Source organism: Amblyomma americanum, chromosome 1, assembly GCF_052857255.1.
Source record: "Amblyomma americanum isolate KBUSLIRL-KWMA chromosome 1, ASM5285725v1, whole genome shotgun sequence".
Lineage (NCBI taxonomy): Eukaryota > Metazoa > Arthropoda > Arachnida > Ixodida > Ixodidae > Amblyomma > Amblyomma americanum.
This window is the reverse complement of record NC_135497.1, coordinates 182,690,204-182,711,407: the sequence shown is the minus strand read 5'-3', so window position 1 is coordinate 182,711,407 and position 21,204 is coordinate 182,690,204. Positions and strand designations below refer to the sequence as shown.

The window sequence follows — 21,204 nt, the reverse complement described above, 5'->3', positions numbered from 1 at the left end:
TCATCTGCTGACGTTAACCTTCTAACCCTGCGATTAACACGAGACTACGATGAATCCGATGTAAGTATAACAGCATATTGTGCCGAGTGTAGCCTCCAAGGATCACAGGGGCGCATACATCCGCCGTCTCAAAACGAAGCAGGCAAAAGCGACGAAAGACACTACGTACCATGGTGTGCTACCACAACAAATGAAAGTTCCTTCCCGCGCTTACCGCAGTTGCGATAAGCGCCTTCGCCGAACGCTACTTGATTATGACCAAGGCCGGACCCGGGAGTTCCGAACCCGACCGTGGCGGCTGCGTTTAGATGGAGGCGAAACGCTAAGGCGCCCGTGTGCTGTGCGTTGTCAGTGCATGTTAAAGATCCCCAGGTGGACGAAATTATTCCGGAGCCCTCCACTACGGCACCTCTTTCTTTCCTGCTTTTTTCACTCCCTCCTTTCTCCCTTCCCTTACGGCGCGGTTCAGGTGTTCAACGATATATGAGACAGATACTGCGACATTTCCTTTCCCAAAAAACCAATTATTATTATTACTTATTATTATTTTTCGTTTGAAACGCGCGCTTTCTTTTTTCGTCTGCTAGCCTACACTTAAAAAAAAAAGCGGTGTAGAAAGTGGAGTCCTCATGCTACTCTACGCGTAAAAGAAATGCGTCCGTGTAGATGGGCGGAGCGACACTTTTTCTACACTGGCAAAAAGAATTCTACCAAGCTACACTAGTGTAGCGTGTATAGGTAAAAAAAAAAAGCCCTAATGTAGCAGACGAACCCGCTGCGTCCAGCGTTTTCCTTTTCTGCGCAATCGGCTAAAGACTTCCAGTAGTGCTTGCGAAAACGTGTTACTTAAGACAAACTTTTTTGCGTACAGCTCGAATAGCGAGGATCTCTCCTGAGCTTTCCCTCCTCTATGCGTGATGGGCTCTCCTCTAAATCTTCCTTGATTTATTGATTGAAACAACTTTTATTTCCATCAAAAAAAAAAACGCGCCTCCCTCTTCGCCCCCGGCTTGATGGTTTGACGTCACCATCCGATTTCTTCAACTCTTTTCGCTGCATACCCATACGAAGCAGCACATCCGCTTCCGGCGTTTTGACCAATCAGGTGCGGCAACTGCACGTGTAACGCGGCGTACGTGTCATCGAATCACGCTCAGTGCTAGTCACGCGTCGAACATCTTGCTTTCGACACGAGAGTTTTCGAGCCCCAAGAGCCTCGTGATTGCTGCTGCACTGATCGAAGACACCGGCGAAGGTAGGCCTCGCTGACCCATCTCGGTGCATCTCGACGATGTTCCAGCGTTCTGCTGAACCATTACTGGCGGCACCGGCGACGCTCGGAGACAATGTCGGCCCTTGCCAATGGCGCGGAGCCATTCTTGAAGCCTCGCGCGGCGCACGAGCCCACGGTGGTACCCGAGCGCGGAGAGCCGCCGTTCTACTTGGAGCTGCTGCTGTCGGCCATTCTGCGATGGAGCCGAATCGCCCCTACAGGTTCGAGTCGCAACAGCAGTGGAACCACACCGTCATGCTTCAAGCCTGGCAGCGAGGGAGTGAGCATCCACTCTTTAAGGTACGTTCTACGTGCACTCATTGGGGGGTTTGTGGCCTGCGTTCATCTCATCGACGTAATAGAATACGCTGTGCTCTCCGCCCAGTCGTCTAAACGCCGTTTCTGTCTTGCGCAGACCAACATTCCCGCCGTTCTCGAGCAGTGCGAGGTGACTGCACCGGACAATGGCCGCGCTAGTCAACGTGGTAAGCGGGTCGGTCATAGCCCAAGTCGCCGCTTGGCACGCTGTGGTCTCCGAAGAAGCGGAACACCTCGCCGACCTACGCCTGGTTCTCTTAAAGGCTGGCTCTCGAGGACTCCGCCGCGCCATTGGCCTTGCTACTTTTAGGTCTCCGGCGCTGGCAACACCTGTCCTCGGTGTCGTCGTGCGGCGTGTCCTGCGGTATATGGCCGGCGCATTCGACGGCTAGCATGGCGCCTGAGTTGCCTTCGGAGTGGCTGCAGGAAGGCGCAAAGGCGAAGGAGTTCGAACGCCAGTGATGGGCCGCACTTCATCAATCAGAAGATGAGGCAAGCGCTGGCGTTGGAGCTCACGGCGGCTTTTGCGCCAAGCTGGCGTGATTATGTACTCGAAGCTGAAGATAGACGGCCGCCTTCTCTTCAAGACCAAAAATATCGGCGGACGCTTCGACACCCGCACCCATGGTGGGCCTCCTGGATATGGCGTCGTGCACAATCCTTGGACGTTCCATGTGATTCCGGAGTATATACTCATTCTTTTGCAGCCTGATCGTGTAAACGTTATCTGAATTTCTGAAATTCTCGCTTAATTTCTTTACATAGTTTTATTGACGCCGAATTTTTCTTCAGTTTGTTGCTGATATGTACTGGAGCGCTGATTTTCGAAGAAATAAAGGATTTGTCCTGAACCATGTCTCTCCTAATGTGAAGGGCAAGCCGCCGAGGTGGCACAGTTGTTTATTGAGCTCGGCTGCCGACCCGAAAAACAACGGTTCGGTCCCGGCCTTGGCGATCGAGTTCTAGATGACCGTGTACTGTGCGATGTCAGAGCACATTAAAGAGGCCGAGGTGGTCGAAATTTCCTGAGCCCTTTACTACGGCGTCCCTCATAGCCTGAGTCGCTTCGGGACGTTAAACTCCCACAAAATAAACTCGTAAGCCAAACAGAATATCAAGGGGATGTGTTTAATGCGCTCGTGTTCTGTCGAGTCCCTGCTTTTGCGCTATGGAACCTCGTGTGAATTACCCACTAGCCTGAACAATCTCCCTTCTAGTGCTGGAAGTCTGCAACTATTAACAAAGGTTGCTGGGCGGGATTGCTAAGGTTGCATGAGGTCATCAAAGCACAAGAAGGCATTGAACACGGATGAGAGAATACACATGCGAACTACGAAACACCTTGTACGCGTGCGCTGCTAGTCTCTAATGAGTCCGACGTGCGCTTCGTACGCTGCACTACCAACAATCGTGCTGCCTAAACTGCAAGACGAAAAGCCTTTTAAAATATCGAGAGCTGTTAGCACTATTTTGGCGATAATTTTGCGCGGCAGCAATTTAAAGAATACAAGCAAAAAAATTAAAGGGTAAACTGCCATCTCGACTTCTAACATGACCTGGGGCCGAATTACGGAGCGCTCTCAATATATCTCTCAGTTTTGAGAGCGTGACGTAAAAAATTTGGAGGACGCTTAAGCTTCGCCTTTAAGAGTGAGACGCGACAGCGTGTTGCAGCGTTGCCAAGGGGTGCACGGAACGCCGTCGCCCGTATGCGCGACGCATGGCCCGTTGGACAATTTAAGGAAAGGACGCCTGTCTCATCTCGGTGGACACCCGAACCGCGCGGTTCAGGTGTCCACCGAGATGCGTCATTTTCCGCTCACGGCTAACGCCGCCGACTACACCGGCTTTTCTGCGACACGAGCTCCTTAACGCTGTCGCGGTAAAAGGACAACACGAGACTCTGACGGTGGAATCAGCCAATTAGCAACAACTGTGCGGTAGCTCCGCGCCGGTAGCATTTTTTTGCACGACAAGGGACCGTAGGCTAGTTTTGGTGCAATGACGCAGTGAATAAAATGAATGATGCTTTATTTTGTTTAGAAACTGTATTTAGAACTCAACTACACCAAGCAAAATAAGAAGTACCCTCAGTTTTGCATTCAAGTTGGCTGTTCAGTCACTTCATTCTACCGTGCAGGTATGCGTTGACAGCGGAAAAGCGTTGGCTAGGTGGCGTGAGCTGCTGCCCAATTTGAAGGATTCAGCCTTATCAATTCATGCACAGAATCATTCATCGTGAACATGACAGCCAGAAAAATAAAAGCAGCCAGGCCATATCCGGGGTACCCGGATTCGAACCCGGCCGCGTTTGGATGGAGGCGAACGCTTAGGCGCGCCCGTATACTGTGCGATGTCAGTGCATGTCAAATATCCCCAGGTAATCGAAATTATTCCGGAGCCCTCCACTACGGCACCGCTTTCTTCCTTTCTTCTCTTAGTACCTCCTTTATCCCATCCCTTCCGGCGCGGTTCAGGCTTCCGCCGATAAGTGAGACATATACTGCGCCATTTCGTTTCCCCCAAAACCAATTTCCAGTTTTCTGGGGCCGTATTGCGTGCCGCAAGTTTGTGAGCGTGAAGTCAAAATTGCCAAACAGTGTCTGACAGCACTTTTGACGGATCCTGGAATCAGCCAGACACGAGCAATGCTCCGCAATGAAGCATTTATTTGTACAAGGGGCCTTGTGCTAACGTTTTGTTGTGAAGCTGTCGCAAATAAAATTAGCAATGCTTTGCTTTGTCAAAAAACCGTTTCTAACTCAAAAATTTTAATCAAAACAAGAAGCGTTTTCAGTTTTGAAATTCGCTCTTTCAAGAACATTTGTTGCGGCGAAGGTGCGCTGAGAGCGGCGTGTACAAATCAGCATAAAAAAAACAGAAACGCAATGAATTAAAAAAATAACGTTCTATTTTGCTAATAAAGTGTGCTGCAAACTTAAAAAACAGGAATGAAAATGAGAGGCGCTCTCAGTTTTGCAATTAAATTTTCTGTAGGGTAGGTTTTGTTGCCATGAGGGCGCGCTGGTAGTGGTAAAGCGAGAGCATGGCGACTTGCAGGAAAACAGCCGATTTGACGGCAAGTTCCTGCTTTTTTTCGTGTCGTCTAAAATAAAGGCATTGTGCCGATGTCTTAAGCGCAGGAAAATGTGATTGAATACAGTGAAGGCCGTAGGTGCACAGAAATAAGCTCGCAAGGAGCTCTTGGCACGAAAGTCGATGCCGACCACGGCATTTTCCTCGTCAGCTTATAGAAAAGAAAGGAACGGAGCGAAGAGCGGAACTGCTGTGAAAGAGGAGAACTAGGCGAGGAGGCGGAGGAAAAAGAGAGATAGAAGGAAAGAAAAAAAAGAAGGCGAGGAGGGTACAGGAGGAGGAGAGAAAATAGAAGGAAAGGGAGAAAAAGAAGATGAGGAGGGTACAGGAGGAGGAGAGGCGCCGTTGCGAGAGGGGTTATGCAACGCTAACGAGGAAAATGCCGACAAAATAGTGATTGTTGTGCCGTTTTAGATTGTTGATTGCCATGGTGCAAACGACATTGTGCGTGCAACGGGTTTTCGGACTATTGTCGAAATAAAAAATAAGAAGGTCACTTGGTCCCAGGAGTTGGCAGATGACCTGATAGTGCCCGTCTTCAGACCGCGGATATCTTAATGTGTAATGAAGGTTTCTGTGATTGGACTCGCCACTGCGACTCAGTGGCCGAAGTGTTCGGCTGTTCGAATCCTGGCCCCTGTGATTGCTTTTCGATTGAGACGAAATGCAAGAATGCCGGTGTGCTGTGCAGTGTTGCAGCACACAACAAGAAGCTCAGGTGGCTAGAGTTTACTCTAGCTACCTGAGTTAACCCCCCCCCTCCCCCATTATGGCACCTCATAGCCCATATATCTACCATATTTTAATGTGTTAGCACTAGAGCTTCCACTAGCCTCTTAGCTGGTGTCTGCGAGGTCTCCCTGTGCCCACTCGGTTGTGAGCAACCTGCCCTAGGTGGCCCCCCCAAGTGGCAGGCGGGCCACCTAGGTCACGTAACCTTGTGGCATCATCACAACCTGCAAACCGGGTTGTGAGTAAACTGGTCACCACAGCAGGTGACAGCTCAATGGTCACTCAATGGTCACGTTGGTCAGTTGGTCACGAGGTGTTGCTCTTCTCTCGAGCCCCACCGGTGACACTGCGCCACTGTGGCAGGAGTGGTATGGAGTCTCCCAGAGATCTATGAATGTAAAGTAGAGAATGTTCAGTTCCACATTATTGCTATCACGAGATACCCTTAAAGGGGCTCTGAAAGGTGCTCTAAATAAAGTTGCAGTATGCCTGGGATGTTAAAGGACACCGCTTCACGGATATCCTCTAACGAGAATTTTTTCAATGCACTTTGTAGAAGGTGAGTTAACCATAGTCAAAATTTGGATTTCAGTGCCTTCGCAGCTTTCCCTCTCCTCTCGTCACTTTTTGCATGCTGAAAGGTCGGCACTCCTCTGCTGGCCCCACCGCCTGGGGGCAGAGCTTCCTGAGCCTCCAGAGCTACGCGGCTTACTGATTGCAGCCATGGTAGCTACCTGACGTCTGAAGGGATCTAACCAATAGCCATCTCTGAACTGGTATATGCAGGAGCATACAACGGAGGACGGTGCGAGCATGAAAAGTCGCCGGAAAATGCTTTCCAACTTTCGTGTGTGATTATGCATTCTCTGCTGCATGTAGAAGTGTATTATTTGGCTCAGGTCTTCATGACAACACGATATACTGTTTGGGTGAGTTGATGCGCTCTCCCTGGAAGGTGTTTCAGAGCCCCTCTAAGGCAGAGCTCAAGTGCACCCTTTGAAACACTGCAACTGAAGTGAAAATGTAAGTGCTAGTGCACCTAATTCGTATTTGGCCTAACCACGCTAAATCGTCTGTCATTGCTTAATGGTGCAGCAACTATGCACAGTTGATTATTCAGTATTTAACGTGCTTTTGTGGACTTCACAGCTGGGCAACACTAGCACAGAACAGGCGGATTTATCTGGTGCCAGTTTTTACTATTTTTGTATTTAATGAGAGCATGTTCCTAGTTCAGAGATGTCACTCTCTTTCTCTGCAATGCACTTTTCGTCTTTGTCGTCGCTTATGCAGTCACTGCTCTTACACCTTGCAGACGAAGTACAGACATGAAAGCAACGTGTTTGATAGCAGTACTGAACAGTCAGGAAGTGATCATGGGGAGAAGTCTGGCTCTGCTCCTGGGCACCTTGCCAATCAAGTTCATTGCAAGCGCCGGAAGGGAAATCACAACCCTCGCAGAAGGAAGGTGGGCTGTGTTTAATATATTTTGCACTGATCTTGTTCACCAAATTGCATGTGCATAAATCTACAATAGCTCTATGCACTGAGCTATTAATACTCCTACAGAAATTCACAAATTTGCACTAATGGTTTAGACTATCCTGAGGAGCTAGCTGCCAGGCAATAACAACAAAAATGTTTTTGTTGCATATAACAATATGCAGTTGCACTGTAGACTGTGATAAAGGCAGAAAAAAACCTGTCTTGACTAGTTTTTCTTTTCTTGGCAAAGCTTGCTTGATAGCGTGATGAGTGCTTTGAAAAATTTTCCAGTGAAATCCTTGTTTTAAAGCAGTGCAATCATACATGCTCTGTAGGGTTTACTGCCTATGGATTCGACAAAATATGAACAACGAGCATAGAGTGGGGCATCCTTAAGTATTAATTACTCTACACACATGCACCTGAATAAAGAGCAATGCTTCTTGGTAAGGCGTCACTGTGTAGCGTGTTTACAAATGTTTCCTTGGTTAAAAACAAGGTCAGTGTCCAACAAAGCATGCTTACAGGGAGGGTTCGCCTGCTCTTGGTGTGCGATTGTCTCTTGATGTGTCAAAGGTTTGTGTCATCAGCTGTCCGGACCCCCATTTCGTGTAATGGTGCACTCTTTATTTATTTATTTACATTTATACCTTACAGCCTCCAGGGAGGCATTGTGTAAGAGGGATGGAATACAAAAGTCTGTAAAATAGGTTAGGAATCAACTGCATAATGATATGTACAACAAAAATAGAAAGTTCAAATAATAAATTATAAATTATCACCATTCACTTGAAAGCCGTACAAAGTAAAAGATAACAGCTATGGATCATGGAACACTGTAGATCAAATGCACAAAGCATCATTAATATGCAAAACAGAACAGTTGCACGTAGACAAAAAGCAAGAAAGCAAATAAGTGCAAATTGGCTGAAAGAAGAAAGCTTCTTGAATTACGGATAACAAAATGACGTGCTAGCTGTTATCAAAAAAGTGCTTGACTAGATGTTTGCGGAACGTGTCATGGAAGCACTCTGAGGCGATTCTGTGTAGCAGATCGTTCCACTGTTGGACAGCACGGGGTAGTTAAGAATCGTAAGTCAAAGCGTGTGTACAGCCATAAATGCCGAAATAGCTAAAGTTATTGCGTAATGTACGCAAAGGAAGATGGGCTTTCTAGATGTGCTAAGGGTGACCGAGTGACGTAGATGTATTTGTGGAAGAGATTGAAGGGAAATGTTGTGGCAGATGCCTAACGAATTGAGTGAAGGTTTGAGCTTCATTTCAGCTACACTGGACTTGTAATTATAATTTAGCGAAATAAAATGACAAGCCCCATTTTGTATTGCTTCTGAATAGTTAATTAAGTATTTATTTATTTATTTAATTTCTCTCTACAAAGAAAATGGAGCAGGAACTAAAGGCTCGTGGCCTGACAGAGGTTCCTGCCCCAGGTAGCAAAGTTCGGTACGCAGTGCACAATGACGATGAATATGGATTTTTATGGCGCAAGGGCATCTATGACCAAAGAGCACCATGGCACAAGGTATTTTTGACTTCTCAAGGTGGGGGCAAAGACCCGTTCCCAAGCATTTCACGCTAAGCAGGCCAAGCACCAGACCAGGGGAAAGCTTGTATCCTTTGTATCACCGGTGGGTACCCGGCGGCACTGGGGATCGAACCCCGCACCTCCCGCATGCGAGGCGGATGCTCAACCACTTGGCCACTGCTGCGGTGGTCACAGTGCACATTGCTCACATGCCTAACCGAAACAATTGTAGACTCAGCACATGTGTGTTGCAGCGTGACAGTAAAAATAAATACATAATTATAAAAACAAAAATGTGAAAATACTTAACTGTTTTCAAGGAACTTAAGATATGACAAAACACTTATGTAAATATAATGCTGTACTACTCTGAGTATATTATTAAAACATCTTAAAACATTCCATCTGATGATGAGGCCAGAGGGAAGAAATGTTGAGGTCTAAAAGATGTTAAATAAGCTCGTGTACGCACGTTAGCAGTAGTACTTCATAAGATGCAATGCTGAAACCCAGTGACTTGGAAGCAGTGCTGCCAACCCTAGGGATTTTCCCCTAGATCTAGGGAATTTAAACTTTGTTTAGGGGAAAAGGGATTATTGTTGTAATCTAGGGAAATTTTACCTTCCGCATGGGTCTTTTTTATTTTTCGATGTGAATCGGTTCCTTATTCACTGTTTCTTCACCACCTTGATTTTGAGAATCTGGCTATGCGCCATGTGCACGAGGGGAAAGCGTTGTTGGGATCGAGATGGCGTGGTCGGACCGGGAGGAGGTACGAGGATGACGGGACTCAGGGAGACTTTGGGGGGACAAGACATTCTATTTACATAGTGAAGGAAATGCACGGACTGTACAGAGATGATGAGGGAAGCGCTGGTAGAGACTCGATGGGCAAGGCGGAGGGGCGCCCTGAAATAGGGTTTGCCTCCGGTTCCCGCCTTCTTTACCCGTTAATAAACAAGTCTGGCCACCGCCCTTGAACAGAGTCGATGGCGCATCTGCCCAGGCAAAAGTTGGGACGCTTCCTTTGCTTCGAATTTCCTGGTCGGTTCCTGGAACAGTCTAGCTTTAGCAGTACCAGAAGCACGCTGTCCAAGAAGCACGATTCCTTGAAATCACGGCTGAAGGTAGTTGGGTGTGTTTAGAGGAAACTGACGCCAACCAATATTTTTAACTTTAGCCAAGGTTTCTGGACCAACGCGGTCTCTTCTTCAGGGGTGACTAAAGTGTGCCAGAAGCAGCGGGTTGCTGCCTTCGTTCTCCGTTTGTTAGCGCGTGGCGCAGTCCATGCACTAACGTACGCGGAGGAGAGTGTTGCTGGAGTGCTATTCATCGACACCTTTGTGAGCCGGATGTGCCATGACTCCGCAGTCGCCTCTTGAACCGGTTTGGCTCCACGGCCAAGACGCTCACCTCCTCGAAGGCTATCCTGTGGTCGGCGCGCTCGCAGTGTTCGGCGAGGGAGTTAGATTCTGAATTCATTTGCCGGATGTCATTTTTGTGTTGCCTTATTCTTTGGTGGAGGTTTTTTGTTTCGCCAATATATGGTGCCGGGCACTTTGAGCATAAGATTTTGTAAACGACACCTGGTTGTTTTTCTCTGGGACGCGGTTTTTCGGTCGTGGCAAGAAGCGGCTTGTCGAAACAGGTTCGTGAGCCTATGTAGATTCCATGTTTTCTCGGAATGCGTGCGAGTGCCTCGCTGGTTCCCCTCACATACAGAAGCACAACGCACGCGTTTCGTTGTCTCATTGTTAGCTGGTCCCCCTGTCCTCTGAGCTTGACTGGCGACCAACGCGCTGAGTAAAGCCACGTGTGTAGCCATTCTTCTGTAGGCCGGCGAGAACGGTGGATTCTGCTTTTTTCTCCGCTTCAGAGGAGCAGATTGACTTTGCTACTCCAGTCATTCTGCACCGCACATTCTTTGTCACCACGTCATCATCATCATCATCATTTATTTTTCCCTTAAGGCCCCGCCCCTTCTCAGGGTATTACGTAAGGATGGGAGGGCTTCGTACATAGGAAAATACAAGAACAAAGCCATGGAAAGAGGTTCAAAAGAGCAGATCTAGTAAAACATATTTAAACATACAAAGAGGGCAATTAGGACAACGATACAAGCAGTAACATCAAATGAGAACACAATTAGAACAGTTAAAAAATTCAATCGAGCAGAGAGAGGAAATTACAAACGAATTGTTTCAGCACTTCAAACTAAGGGTGAGCTGCTTGTTGGAAGGGCTGGTCTAGGTTGGACTCTCTTGGCTGGGTTCCGGTGAAATTCCGTAGAAAAATTCGTGACGAGTCTCCTTAGAACCAGTCCCCGTGACTCGCCAGTTGAAGGTGAAGTGGTTAGTCTTTTTGAGGACCAACTCGACCCGGATGCAAGCAGAAAGAGTCGTTGCTCTTTCACAACAGCTTAGGCGACTTCATATGAAGTCTCGCAGGCGTGTGTCACCACTTCGCGCACTTTTGCGTGCACTCCCAGACACCCTTAGAGCGTGTGGGGGTAGCGGTCTCGGTCACAAAGGAGATGCCCTCGACTCAGCGTGACATAAAGCCGATCTGTTTGCGGGATGTACCGTTGGAGCGTGTACCGTACAGAGACCCAAAGAACTTCAAACCTCTTGAGGAGATATACCTCGGCGGAAAAGTGATGTCGGCACTGTCGGAACCTCACGGCATAGACCGAACCATTACTCATAACTTCCGCTTCAGATGTTTGGAATTTTATATTGAAGCGGCAAGCCAGATATTAACCAGAATCCCATTGGACAACGTCCAGATGAACATACTGGAGGCAATCGACCCGCAAGTTGTCATCGAAAAGCGGATTTCTTCAATAGCCCCACTTGCCACATCATTCCCTTCTCTGGTGCCAGAAAGAGAAATGAACAAAATTGACGCAGAATGGAGACTGCTCCGCAATAGAGAAATAGACCTGCCTGCAGATGCGAGCGTTCAACGCTTTTGGAAACGAGTGAGAGACGCCAGGCAAGGAGACGGGAGCCCAATGTTCCCTCTCTTGTTGCACTCCAGTGCAACAGTGGAGAGAGTTTTCTCTCAGATCAACCTGATGAAAACAAAGACCAGAAACAGCTTGGTGACGCAAACCCTGGCAGCTACGCTTCACGCCAAGCGGGTTCTAGGAGGGGCCAACTGTTATGACTTTGCAGTGAAAGAACGCTTAATTGACCTCATGAAAAAAGAAATGTATATGCAGGAGTGAAACTCAGTCGGGATGCCACCCGAATTACGTGTCCTATGTTTTAGCGTTTGTTTGTTCACACCAACATTTGGGCACAAACTGGATTTTCCCTCGCTCTTTGACTGCAGCCGGTGAGCGTAAGTGTTCACTGCGAGATTTTCGTTCATTTCAGGGCTTAGGGCCCATTCACACTTGAGAGTCGCAGAGGTCGCGCGACTGTTTTGGTCGAAAAGCGACAGTCGCAAACGGTCGCGTTGGTTGAAAAGCGACAGTCGCGGGCCGGTCGCTCGCTGCTCGATTTTGCAGCCCCGCGACTGCGAGTCGCAAACCGCTGAACCAATCAGCGAGCGATCCGAGCTTTCGGCAGCGACGCCGCTCGCGGGTGCGCCGAACGACGAACTGCTTGGCTGTCGTAGTCGTCGCTAAGCCTAGCCGGTTTCACGTCGATGCCGCAGCTGAAGGCGTTTCGGAACTGACCAGCGCTGCAACCAAGATGCTACTTTCGTCACGCCTTTATTGTGAACCCCGTCTCATGGTAATATAAAAATATGCTCGATTTCCGCGACGCCTTCAGCAGCGGAGGAAGCAGACGCCAGGCGATCGAGCCGCTTTGGGCAACAGCAGCAAGGCGGCTATGAGAAGAAATTCGCTTGTATCCAGCAGCTCGGTATTGGCCAACGACCCTCAAAACTGATTCATTTTTAAATTTCGACTTCCCAGAGCATGGTATGAACGGGAACAAACAACATACTAGCACATTTTTCCGACGCTAGCGGCCGGCATCCAGGCTGGCTGGCAGGCCGCTTGAACGGCCGCGGTGCACATTGCCGCTACATCCTCCTCTTCGCTCAGGTCGTCGCAGTACGTATTGCTAATATCGAGAGGCCAGAGCACTTTCGAGAATCTAGCGCGAGCGCAGGAGACGCGGCCAAAGCAGACGAAACTCTCGAAAGCGTGCGAGCGGCGTCATTCCCAAGAGTTCTCATTTCAAACGAGAGTCGAACGAGAATGCGACCCGCAGGTCGCCCTTGCAAGTGTGAACATCGGTGTTGTCGAACTGCGGTGTAGTCGCAGGCGACTGCTGGTCGCGCGACCTCTGCGACTCTCAAGTGTGAATGAGCCCTTAGGCCAGGATTTATTAGGCTGTGATATTAACATGTTTTCTTTACCCGTGATCACGTGGTACGCGAGTTTGCATGGGAAATCAATGTGTTATTGTATTCAAATTTGCTACCAAAGTGTGGTAAGAGGGTCTCTGCGAAATAAAGGAGTTCACAATTCAACTACGCACCTTTTTTCCATGCCTGAATATTTTTTTCGGATCTAGGGAAATCTAGGGAAGTTTGAGTGAAAATTTGGGGGTGAAGTGGCTTTCGAGGTTGGCAGCACTGCTTGGAAGCATTAGCAGAAGTGGTTGTGGTAATGCGATCAAACCAAGAATGATTTGTTGCGAGGTGAGTGGGATCTAGTCCTAGTCATTGCTATGTCGTTATTAATGTGGTATAGGGAAAGTAACAAATTAGCAGGTTTTTAGTTAAGAGAAATGATCTTACATTTGGAAATGTTCAGAATCATATAAGCCATGCTTTGTACCAGTTATTAATGAGGTCAACATCACTTTGGAGTGAAAGGGGGTTGAGTACCCTTTATTGACTGGTAAATAATGCTATCGTCAGAAAATACTTGTATGCAATGTTATTCAGCAAGTTATTAGTGTAAATTAAGAAGAGTAATGGGCCAAGGATGCTGCCTTGCATCATACCTGATGTAACATCGGAGAAAGGAGAGGAATAGCTATTAATAATGGTGCATCTTGCAGCACATTCAACTGAAATGGGGAAATAATTTTCACATGAATGATTTTTGCCACTTTTGTACACTGAGTGGGGAGCATACCTGTTGATAATGACTTCCTAGTCATGAAGTAAAACACCTATTCTATTCTATTCTATTCTAATACTAGAGATGGAAGTGCTATTATTTAGGAAATAATTTCATAGACACCCTATGAAGGGGATGCCTTAAGGTTACAGATAAAGCCAACTATGCCATCATGTGTAGTGTCAATCGGTTCCACGTATGGTTAGTCAAAATATGGTGTATAAGAAAATTATCTTCTCTGGTGAAAACGGATTAAATGAGTTAAATGAGGTCTTCTCAAAGATATTTATCTTTATCATTATCAAGAGCAGAACAATACAATTTTATATACTATTTGTTTTCATCTCATGTAGCTGACATACACACACAGTTTGCATTTTTATATACTGTTTTTCTTATTACTTATTTGCTGATGCTTTTCCGTAAAAAGAACCCAGTTATCTTTTATTGGCCTGACTGAATGATAGGCATGCTATCTGTGGTCATGATACAGGTAGGTAGGCACATTAGAGGGAGTACATGCAGAGCTGGCTTGAGAAATAACCACTGCTCTCACTTTCGTGCTCTGGAGTAAGACAAAAAGTGTGGCAGTTAATCCTCCTTGACTATAAACCATTATCTTGGCTGCATGGGCAGACCCTGTTGTTTGCTTTGCATGCGTGTTAGCACCATGCATCTATGTAGCAAGTTCTTCTTGTGCGTGTGTGTGCGCGCACGTAGCTTCCACCTGAAGCAAACAAAAACACCTCCTAACAAGTATTTTTGTCTTATCCTATACTTCTGCAGCAGACAACCCAACAGAGCGGCATTGCACTCAGCCAGGCAGACAAGAATGCCGGGAAAAGGCGGCAGGGTGTTAAAAGACCACCAACAAAGTTGTCATTGAAGAGCAAGAGGCAACAGACAAGGCAGCCACCACCAACTTCCCAGAAGAAACTCAATGTTCAACAGTGCAACTCCTCTGAGCTGGGAAACAGATCTTCTGGCATATCATCATGCGAGATATTAAGACACCATCCCCAGAAGACTGACTCATACACATCAGACAAGACGCCACCTGCCACATGTCCCCCACTGCTAGTGCAGTGTGGTGGTAGCAGGAAGATAAGCATTATTGAAGGCTCAGCACAGCCAAGGGGCAGGACGCTAAGAGATAATCTGGAATGGAGTAGCATGGGTGACACAGATTTCCTCAACTTGTCAAGCCTGAGTGGCATGAGTAGCACACTGATGAGCACCCGTAATTTCCCATCTGAAAACTGCGAAGAAGTATCTAGAGTGGCATCACACTTGGGGTGTGGGACTATCAGCCCAATTGTGCTCAGGGAGAACAATGGACGCAGCCATGAACAGCACTGCACCGCTGATAGCCTGGCTTCCTCGTTCCTCATCTCAGGGAATCAAACGAACTGGGTCACCACACGAAAGAGAAATAGAAAGAAAAGCTGGCACGAAGGTGAAGAGAATAAAAAAATAGCAAGGCTGTGTTTTAAAAGGCAAGAAATCTCAAACTCTGCACGGGATACCAGTGCATTGAAAAATTGGGCACCGTTGCTGGCCAGCACACCAGTGTCTCGCAGCGTGAAAGTAACAAAAGCAAGGAAAGAATGGTTTCTTGGCTGTGCAGTACGAACTCCACACAACGCAGCACCATTTGATATCAGTGGCTCTGTACTTGCACCAGACTCATTCACATCACAAAGAAAAGCTCAAAAAGGCGCAGCAGATAGAACAAAGAACGGTCTCAGGCGAAAACTGTCTGGTGCTTTGCGATTTCAAGTTATTCCCCGTGATAACTGCAATAACTTGTCTCAGAAAAATGCTGAGACTCCAGCTCTTGCAACCAGAAATCAGGGGTGTGAAAGGAGCCCTTTGAGTAGTTGCCTCAGCACTGAAGTGGCATGCACAGCTGTACCTCCAACACACTGTGGAAGTACTGCGGAGTCATCTGCACCTCTACAAGCAAAAGATAAAATGAAAGATCTGCGTGTCATGCTGTCAGACATTTTGGTAGAAGTGCCACATGCACAAAATACACCTTTGAATGCGTTTTCCCAGAAGGGTGACATGTCAGACTTGCAAGGCAAGGCAGAGCTATGCATAACTGAGACGAACAATAATCAACGGGCGAAGAGGAAGCAATGCTTGAAACAGTCACCGTGTCTGGCATCTGAAGGTACTGCGCAGCAACCCAGCTTCCAGAAGGAACTGCGTGTTAAGCTCGTTGACATTATGAAAGTGGCAAATATGCTGGAATGTCCACAATATGAACCTTCACCGTTTGCTCAGAGGGATGTTAAACATACACCCATGCTTTTAAAAGACCGTGAACTCAAGAAAAAGTTCCACCTTAAAGAAGCACGCGTTGTTCTCACGGATCTGAGAGTTCAAGGCACAAAAATCAACTTGCAAGATAGCATGAGACTTTGTAGTAATCCTCTAAAAGGTGAAGTGCAGCACGTTACCTGTACCAAAGTAGAAGGATGTGACATGCAGTACAACTCCTCAACCACTTTTGCCAAGCTGTCTTTTAACTGTAGCACTGTCACAGACATGTGTGTCAAGGCCATTCCCCAAAGTTACAACAAGCAGTTCGAGCTTCATTTTGCAGAACACTCGGGAGGCAAAAGGCCAAAGATTACTTCAACCAACACTTCTATTCCTGAGCATTCGGCTACGGAGCTAAGCCGAATGATTTCCTCAACTGCATGCTGCACTGAAGCGAAGTTTTCGCAGTCCCAAGTTGAGCTCGGGGCCACAGCTGCTAGCTTAAACATGAGCAGAAAACAAGAGACACAGTATAGCAGTATGGACAACTATAATTTGGGGTCATTGTCAGCTGCCGCTCAGACTCAAGAGATTGTGAGCACTGTAGAACAGACATTGCACTTTATCACATATGGTGCAGGCACCTCTTTCAAGCACCACAGCTACTTTGAAAACCTGCTAGAATCAGGTGTGGCAGCACATCTGGCATGTGATCGCACATCTGATAGCATATCTGACCGAGCCGCTGAAGAGTTTGGACTGCTCAAGGAGCTTAAGGTTGTTCTTGAGAAGTGCGACCACCACCAACTTATGCTTCCTCCTCCATCTGTTGTCAACAAGAATAAATCGCAACATAAAGATAGCCAGCGGTCAAACTGCAACCCGAAACAATCTATCACTTCTCCTCAACATGATTTAGGTCAAGATGAAGAGCCATGCAAAAATGGCAACTGGACTGACTGCGTGAGACGACAGGTCAGTGATTTAGAGTGTAACTCATGCACTGAAAGAATAAAAGGCAGTTGTTGAAGCTGCTAGTAACAGTAATTGTAAGGAAATGCTACAAAGTGTAACAATAAGGTTTGCAAAGCCTTTTGTTCTTTACTGATGTTGTTAAATGTAGTTCAAAATTGGTGAACTTTCATATCTCTGTTCCAGGCGAGACTTACCATGGCTCGAAAGAGTGTGGTTCCTTCACCAGTGTTACTAGATGCCGGCCAAGCCTTGCTAGAAATGTGCAATCAGAACGAAACACTGACTTTTGAGCAAGCTCTTGGTCGTGAGTGAGTTGAGCTTCTTTGTTTCCACGAAGTGTTGCAGGTTTTGCCTTGCGGCGCATAACCTGCAAGGCACTGGAACTTGACAGACCAAAAAAACTTAAGCCAAATACTTTTTCTTTCAGAGTTCTCAGATTGTGCAAGAAAATAGGAGAGGGCACGTTTGGAGAAGTGTTTAGAATCAAACTGAAATCGAAGGCATCTGCAATCAAGATTGTGCCCATTGAGGGCTCCTTCCCAGTGAATGGCGAGGAGCAAAAGACAGCTGCGGAGATTCTACCAGAAGCCATCATTTGCCAGTACGTACACTTGTACCATGGTGTGGCTTTCTGCAAGGTGATTACCTTAGTTTAATGGATGATGGTCAACATGGCTACTGCATCTTGTTGACAGTGCATGTAGCAACGCACACATTAAAGTATATGTAGGTAAGGTGCGCAGCTCAAAATGGGTTTAAGCAAGTAAGTCAAAGCATTAAAGGACACCTGCTAAACCTAATAAATGATGTTGTGAGCACTTTATTTTCATACATGTGATGTTTGTGCACAAATTGCTTGACATATAAATTAGTTCATTTATGTGCCTGTGATTGAATTGTAATTTTACTGCTGCACAGGTCTTGGTTAAGGCTCACAAGTGTCCCTACTTGGGAATATTCCATACCTTGCCATGATACCAGGAAAGTTGTGATCACTGTAACAAAAGCATATTAGTGAAGTGGAGTCATGTCTGATGTTCGGAAATGCTTTCTCTTCCGCATGTGATGAAACAGTCACTGTTCTTTTTCTTTCTTCTACAGGGAACTGAGTGCACTTTGCCAACAGAAAAGCCATGCCAGCTGCCCAAATTTCATTGAGGTTAAAAGGTACTGGCATCTATGCAGAGCTGCTATGAGGCACTGTGTAGCTATGGTTAATGCATATAGGACATGTTAAGCTCTCCAATTAAAATAGGAATACTGCTGCTTTTATTATTTGATGAAAATAACTAATGGCAGCTGAAAAAGGCCTCTGATTACTACTACCATAGCTATGCTTTTCATTAATATACATATTTTTTCTGTTCTTCAATTTTTGGAGTGAAAAAAATTCCTGCAGAGTGTCTCTTGTTGCAGGATATGCATTTCTATTTTTTCATGAAGGGTCCAGTTGAAAAAATATGAAGGACCACAGAGGAGACACAATGCATTTCTAGCTGACTGTGTGCGTGGTTTTGGAAAAGCACCCCTCCGACACTTGTGTGCAATCTTTCGCAGGTTGTACTACATTCAAGACTGCTATCACCGAGCACTGCTGGAGCAGTGGGATGTGTACAATGCCAAAAGGGAGAGTGAAAATGAAAGGCCAGGTAAAATTGCAAAAATACTAATGCATAGTGCACCTTTCAGTATGTAACGCAAGTTAATTGCACTGCTGGCCGCATTCTTTGCATGCTTTCCATTTCTCTCGAGCAACCTAATTTGCATGACAAATGTTTGATTTTCACTTATTTTTCTTGGCTATAGCAGTTGCCACATTTGCCATGCTGCCTACTTGTTTAATAATAATAATAATTGGTTTTTGGGGGGGAAAGGAAAATGGCGCAGTATCTGTCTCATATATCCTTGGACACCTGAACTGCGCCGTAAGGGAAGGGTAAAGGAGGGAGTGAAAGAAGAAAGGAAGAGAGAGGTGCCGTAGTGGAGGGCTCCGGAATAATTTCGGAGCCCTCCACTACGGCACCTCTCTCTTCCTTTCTTCTTTCACTCCCTGTTTGCATGATCAAATTTGCTACTATGAGTGCAAAAGGATGGGCATGTGACATGGGAACGCAGAAACAATGATATGAACAGGTAGAAAGCGAACCCAGTACTCTGTATATAAAGTAGTGCACTGCTGTAGTTAACTGTACAAAACCAATTATGTTCCTTTTGTCGGTTTACTAATGTTGATTGTGATCTTTGGATAAGTGCGCACAACATGCTTACTGGTTATGACCAGTGGTAGTGTCAAGGAAAAAAATGCACCAAGCAGGAAAATTTCTGGAAATATGGTATCAGATCAGGGGTGGTATAATATGATGATTCCCCAACCGATTCCATGCCATTTTTGCGTTTCCCGCCCTTCGTCATTGGCTGAAGTGACTCCATGCCCTGCGTTCACTTATAGTTATTGGATGAAACTCTCTCATCTGCATGTGGCGTGACGTGATGTGGCGCGGCGTCACTTCAGCCTATGGCGAAGGGTGCGAAATTCAAAAATGGAATCGATTCGGGAAGGTGTTTCACTTGATCGGAAGATGAACATTATGTGAACATTGTAAGGCAGGCCTAACCTTGTGCCTCGAGATGCCACCAGTCGCACTATAGTGCATGCAATGTGGCAAGTCACATTGAGCCTTCATTGAGCAAGTTAATTTTACAATGAACAGGCCTTGTTTTGATATTAAAAAAAAATTAAAAGTCATCCACTGGTTGTGAAATCGCACACTGCTGTGCTGCAAAACAGGTGAGGCCAAATAATTATCACAAGGTTTTGTAACCCCTCAGTCTATACGCCATAACCACAGTACACATTTCCTGTAATGCACGCCTGGCTTTCAGAAAAGTGGTCTGCATTATTGTTGCAGATTTCTCCAAGGCAGACCAGAAGTTCCTCATGTTTGAATTTGCAGACGGTGGAATATCCTTAGAAGATTACGAGGTCAGTTTATTCTATGTACTCTTCAGTCTCGTCCAGCCGAGTTTCTCAGGAGCAGAGGTTTAATGGCTGGTGTCCCAGTGACAGAACATGACAGCTGCTGGGCTTCACCACAAAATTTTAATGGCAGTCATAACTGGATTAACTGAACATGAGATAAGATTGTTTTATATATTACTTTGAGTCATCTCAATCAGGCTGCAGTGTGTGAAAATAAATGAATATCACCATGTCTTGCTAGCTGGAGCAATCACTGCCTCACTTTGTGTGCTGGTATTAGCACTGAGCAGTGACATTTGATCAATAACACATTCTTAATTGGGCTGCGATGGATCAGCAGTCTTCACAGTGCTTGCAGTGTCACATAGCGACTAATTTGGCACTGCTATCTCATTGTCCCGACAGCTTTAACTGGATCTTCCTTGCAGGTAAAGTGTGCGACAGTGGCGAAAAGCATTTTCCTCCAAGTTGCCTGTGCCCTGGCTGTGGCCGAGACGGCACTGGAGTTTGAACACCGTGACCTCCATTGGGGAAACATCCTTGTGGCACCCACGAAGCGGCCTTCCATTCGGTGCCACCTGCCTCAAGGAGACTTTGAGATGGACACAGGCGGAGTCCTCGTCTCACTGATTGACTACACACTGTCCAGGATGTGCAAAGGTAAGAACATAAAGGAACATTAGGCACTGTTATTCTGAGGCGACCTTCAAGTGGTAGTACGAGGCTTAGTGATGACAGTGCAGTGAGCTACAAATGGAAAGAGATGTGATAATTTTAAGGGATAGGAAGAGACTAGGGTAGGCTGGAAAACAAATGGGAGTTAATGATATTTTAGCTGAAATCAAGGAGAAGATGGGCATGGGCAAGGCATGTGATGTGGAGAGCAGATTACTGATGTTTGATTAGGGTAGCAGGAGTGGATTCCAAGGGAAGGAAAATACAGGCTAGGGACGACAAAGAGTCAGGAGGGCAGATGAAATTTATAGATAGGGTAGCCGCAGCTGGCACAGGGCAGGATTACTAGGAGAAATATGGGAGAGGCCCTCGTCTTGCAGTGGACTTATCGAGTGTTTCAGGGAAGCCTGCCACTAACCTCTAGAAACGCCTGGAAATATGATGATCTCTTGAGCATCGGACAGGAGTGCAGCAGTTGAACAAGAACGCTATAAAACTTCCTCTGCACTGAATTGCTATGAAGGAGGCAGGCCCTTCGGACCCCCCCCCCAAGTGATTTGGCGAATTTGATATCAGGAGTGAAAATGTCTAAACCTTCACTACAGCCAAGGCCAAAACATTCTTATTGCATATTCATAACCGTTCTGCGAGTTTTTTTAACCTCACATCTGACATTCATGGCCAGTGTGCAGCATGTTCGTTTTATCTAGCCCCGATTGGTTGGTGCCTCCGGCTATCACAAACCTGTCGGATTGAGCTGTGATCCA

At 46.5% G+C, this 21,204-nt stretch overlaps 1 protein-coding gene and 1 long non-coding RNA gene across 4 annotated transcripts in view; both read left to right on the top strand.

Moving 5' to 3' along the window:
* The first annotated feature begins 1,197 nt into the window (after nucleotides 1-1,197).
* On the top strand, nucleotides 1,198-2,428 carry LOC144094002 (uncharacterized). The gene is made up of 2 exons (XR_013306372.1): nucleotides 1,198-1,573; nucleotides 1,689-2,428. It is a non-coding gene; the product is annotated as an uncharacterized LOC144094002 (long non-coding RNA).
* A 2,608-nt stretch (nucleotides 2,429-5,036) lies between these two features.
* LOC144114313 (uncharacterized) overlaps nucleotides 5,037-21,204 on the top strand; it is a 25,014-nt gene continuing 8,846 nt past the window's right edge. Inside the window, exons 1-9 of one of the 3 annotated variants that reach the window (XM_077647965.1) lie at nucleotides 5,037-5,405; nucleotides 6,735-6,887; nucleotides 14,326-16,782; nucleotides 16,966-17,090; nucleotides 17,210-17,383; nucleotides 17,884-17,949; nucleotides 18,340-18,431; nucleotides 19,692-19,765; nucleotides 20,191-20,422. In XM_077647965.1, the coding sequence (XP_077504091.1) occupies nucleotides 5,352-5,405; nucleotides 6,735-6,887; nucleotides 14,326-16,782; nucleotides 16,966-17,090; nucleotides 17,210-17,383; nucleotides 17,884-17,949; nucleotides 18,340-18,431; nucleotides 19,692-19,765; nucleotides 20,191-20,422 (3,427 nt within the window). In that variant the 5' untranslated portion in view covers nucleotides 5,037-5,351. Of the gene's footprint in view, nucleotides 5,406-6,734; nucleotides 6,888-8,797; nucleotides 8,977-13,047; nucleotides 13,113-14,325; nucleotides 16,783-16,965; nucleotides 17,091-17,209; nucleotides 17,384-17,883; nucleotides 17,950-18,339; nucleotides 18,432-19,691; nucleotides 19,766-20,190; nucleotides 20,423-21,204 lie in introns of those variants that run through there. The other 2 variants (XM_077647966.1, XM_077647963.1) reach the window with 2 other exon arrangements.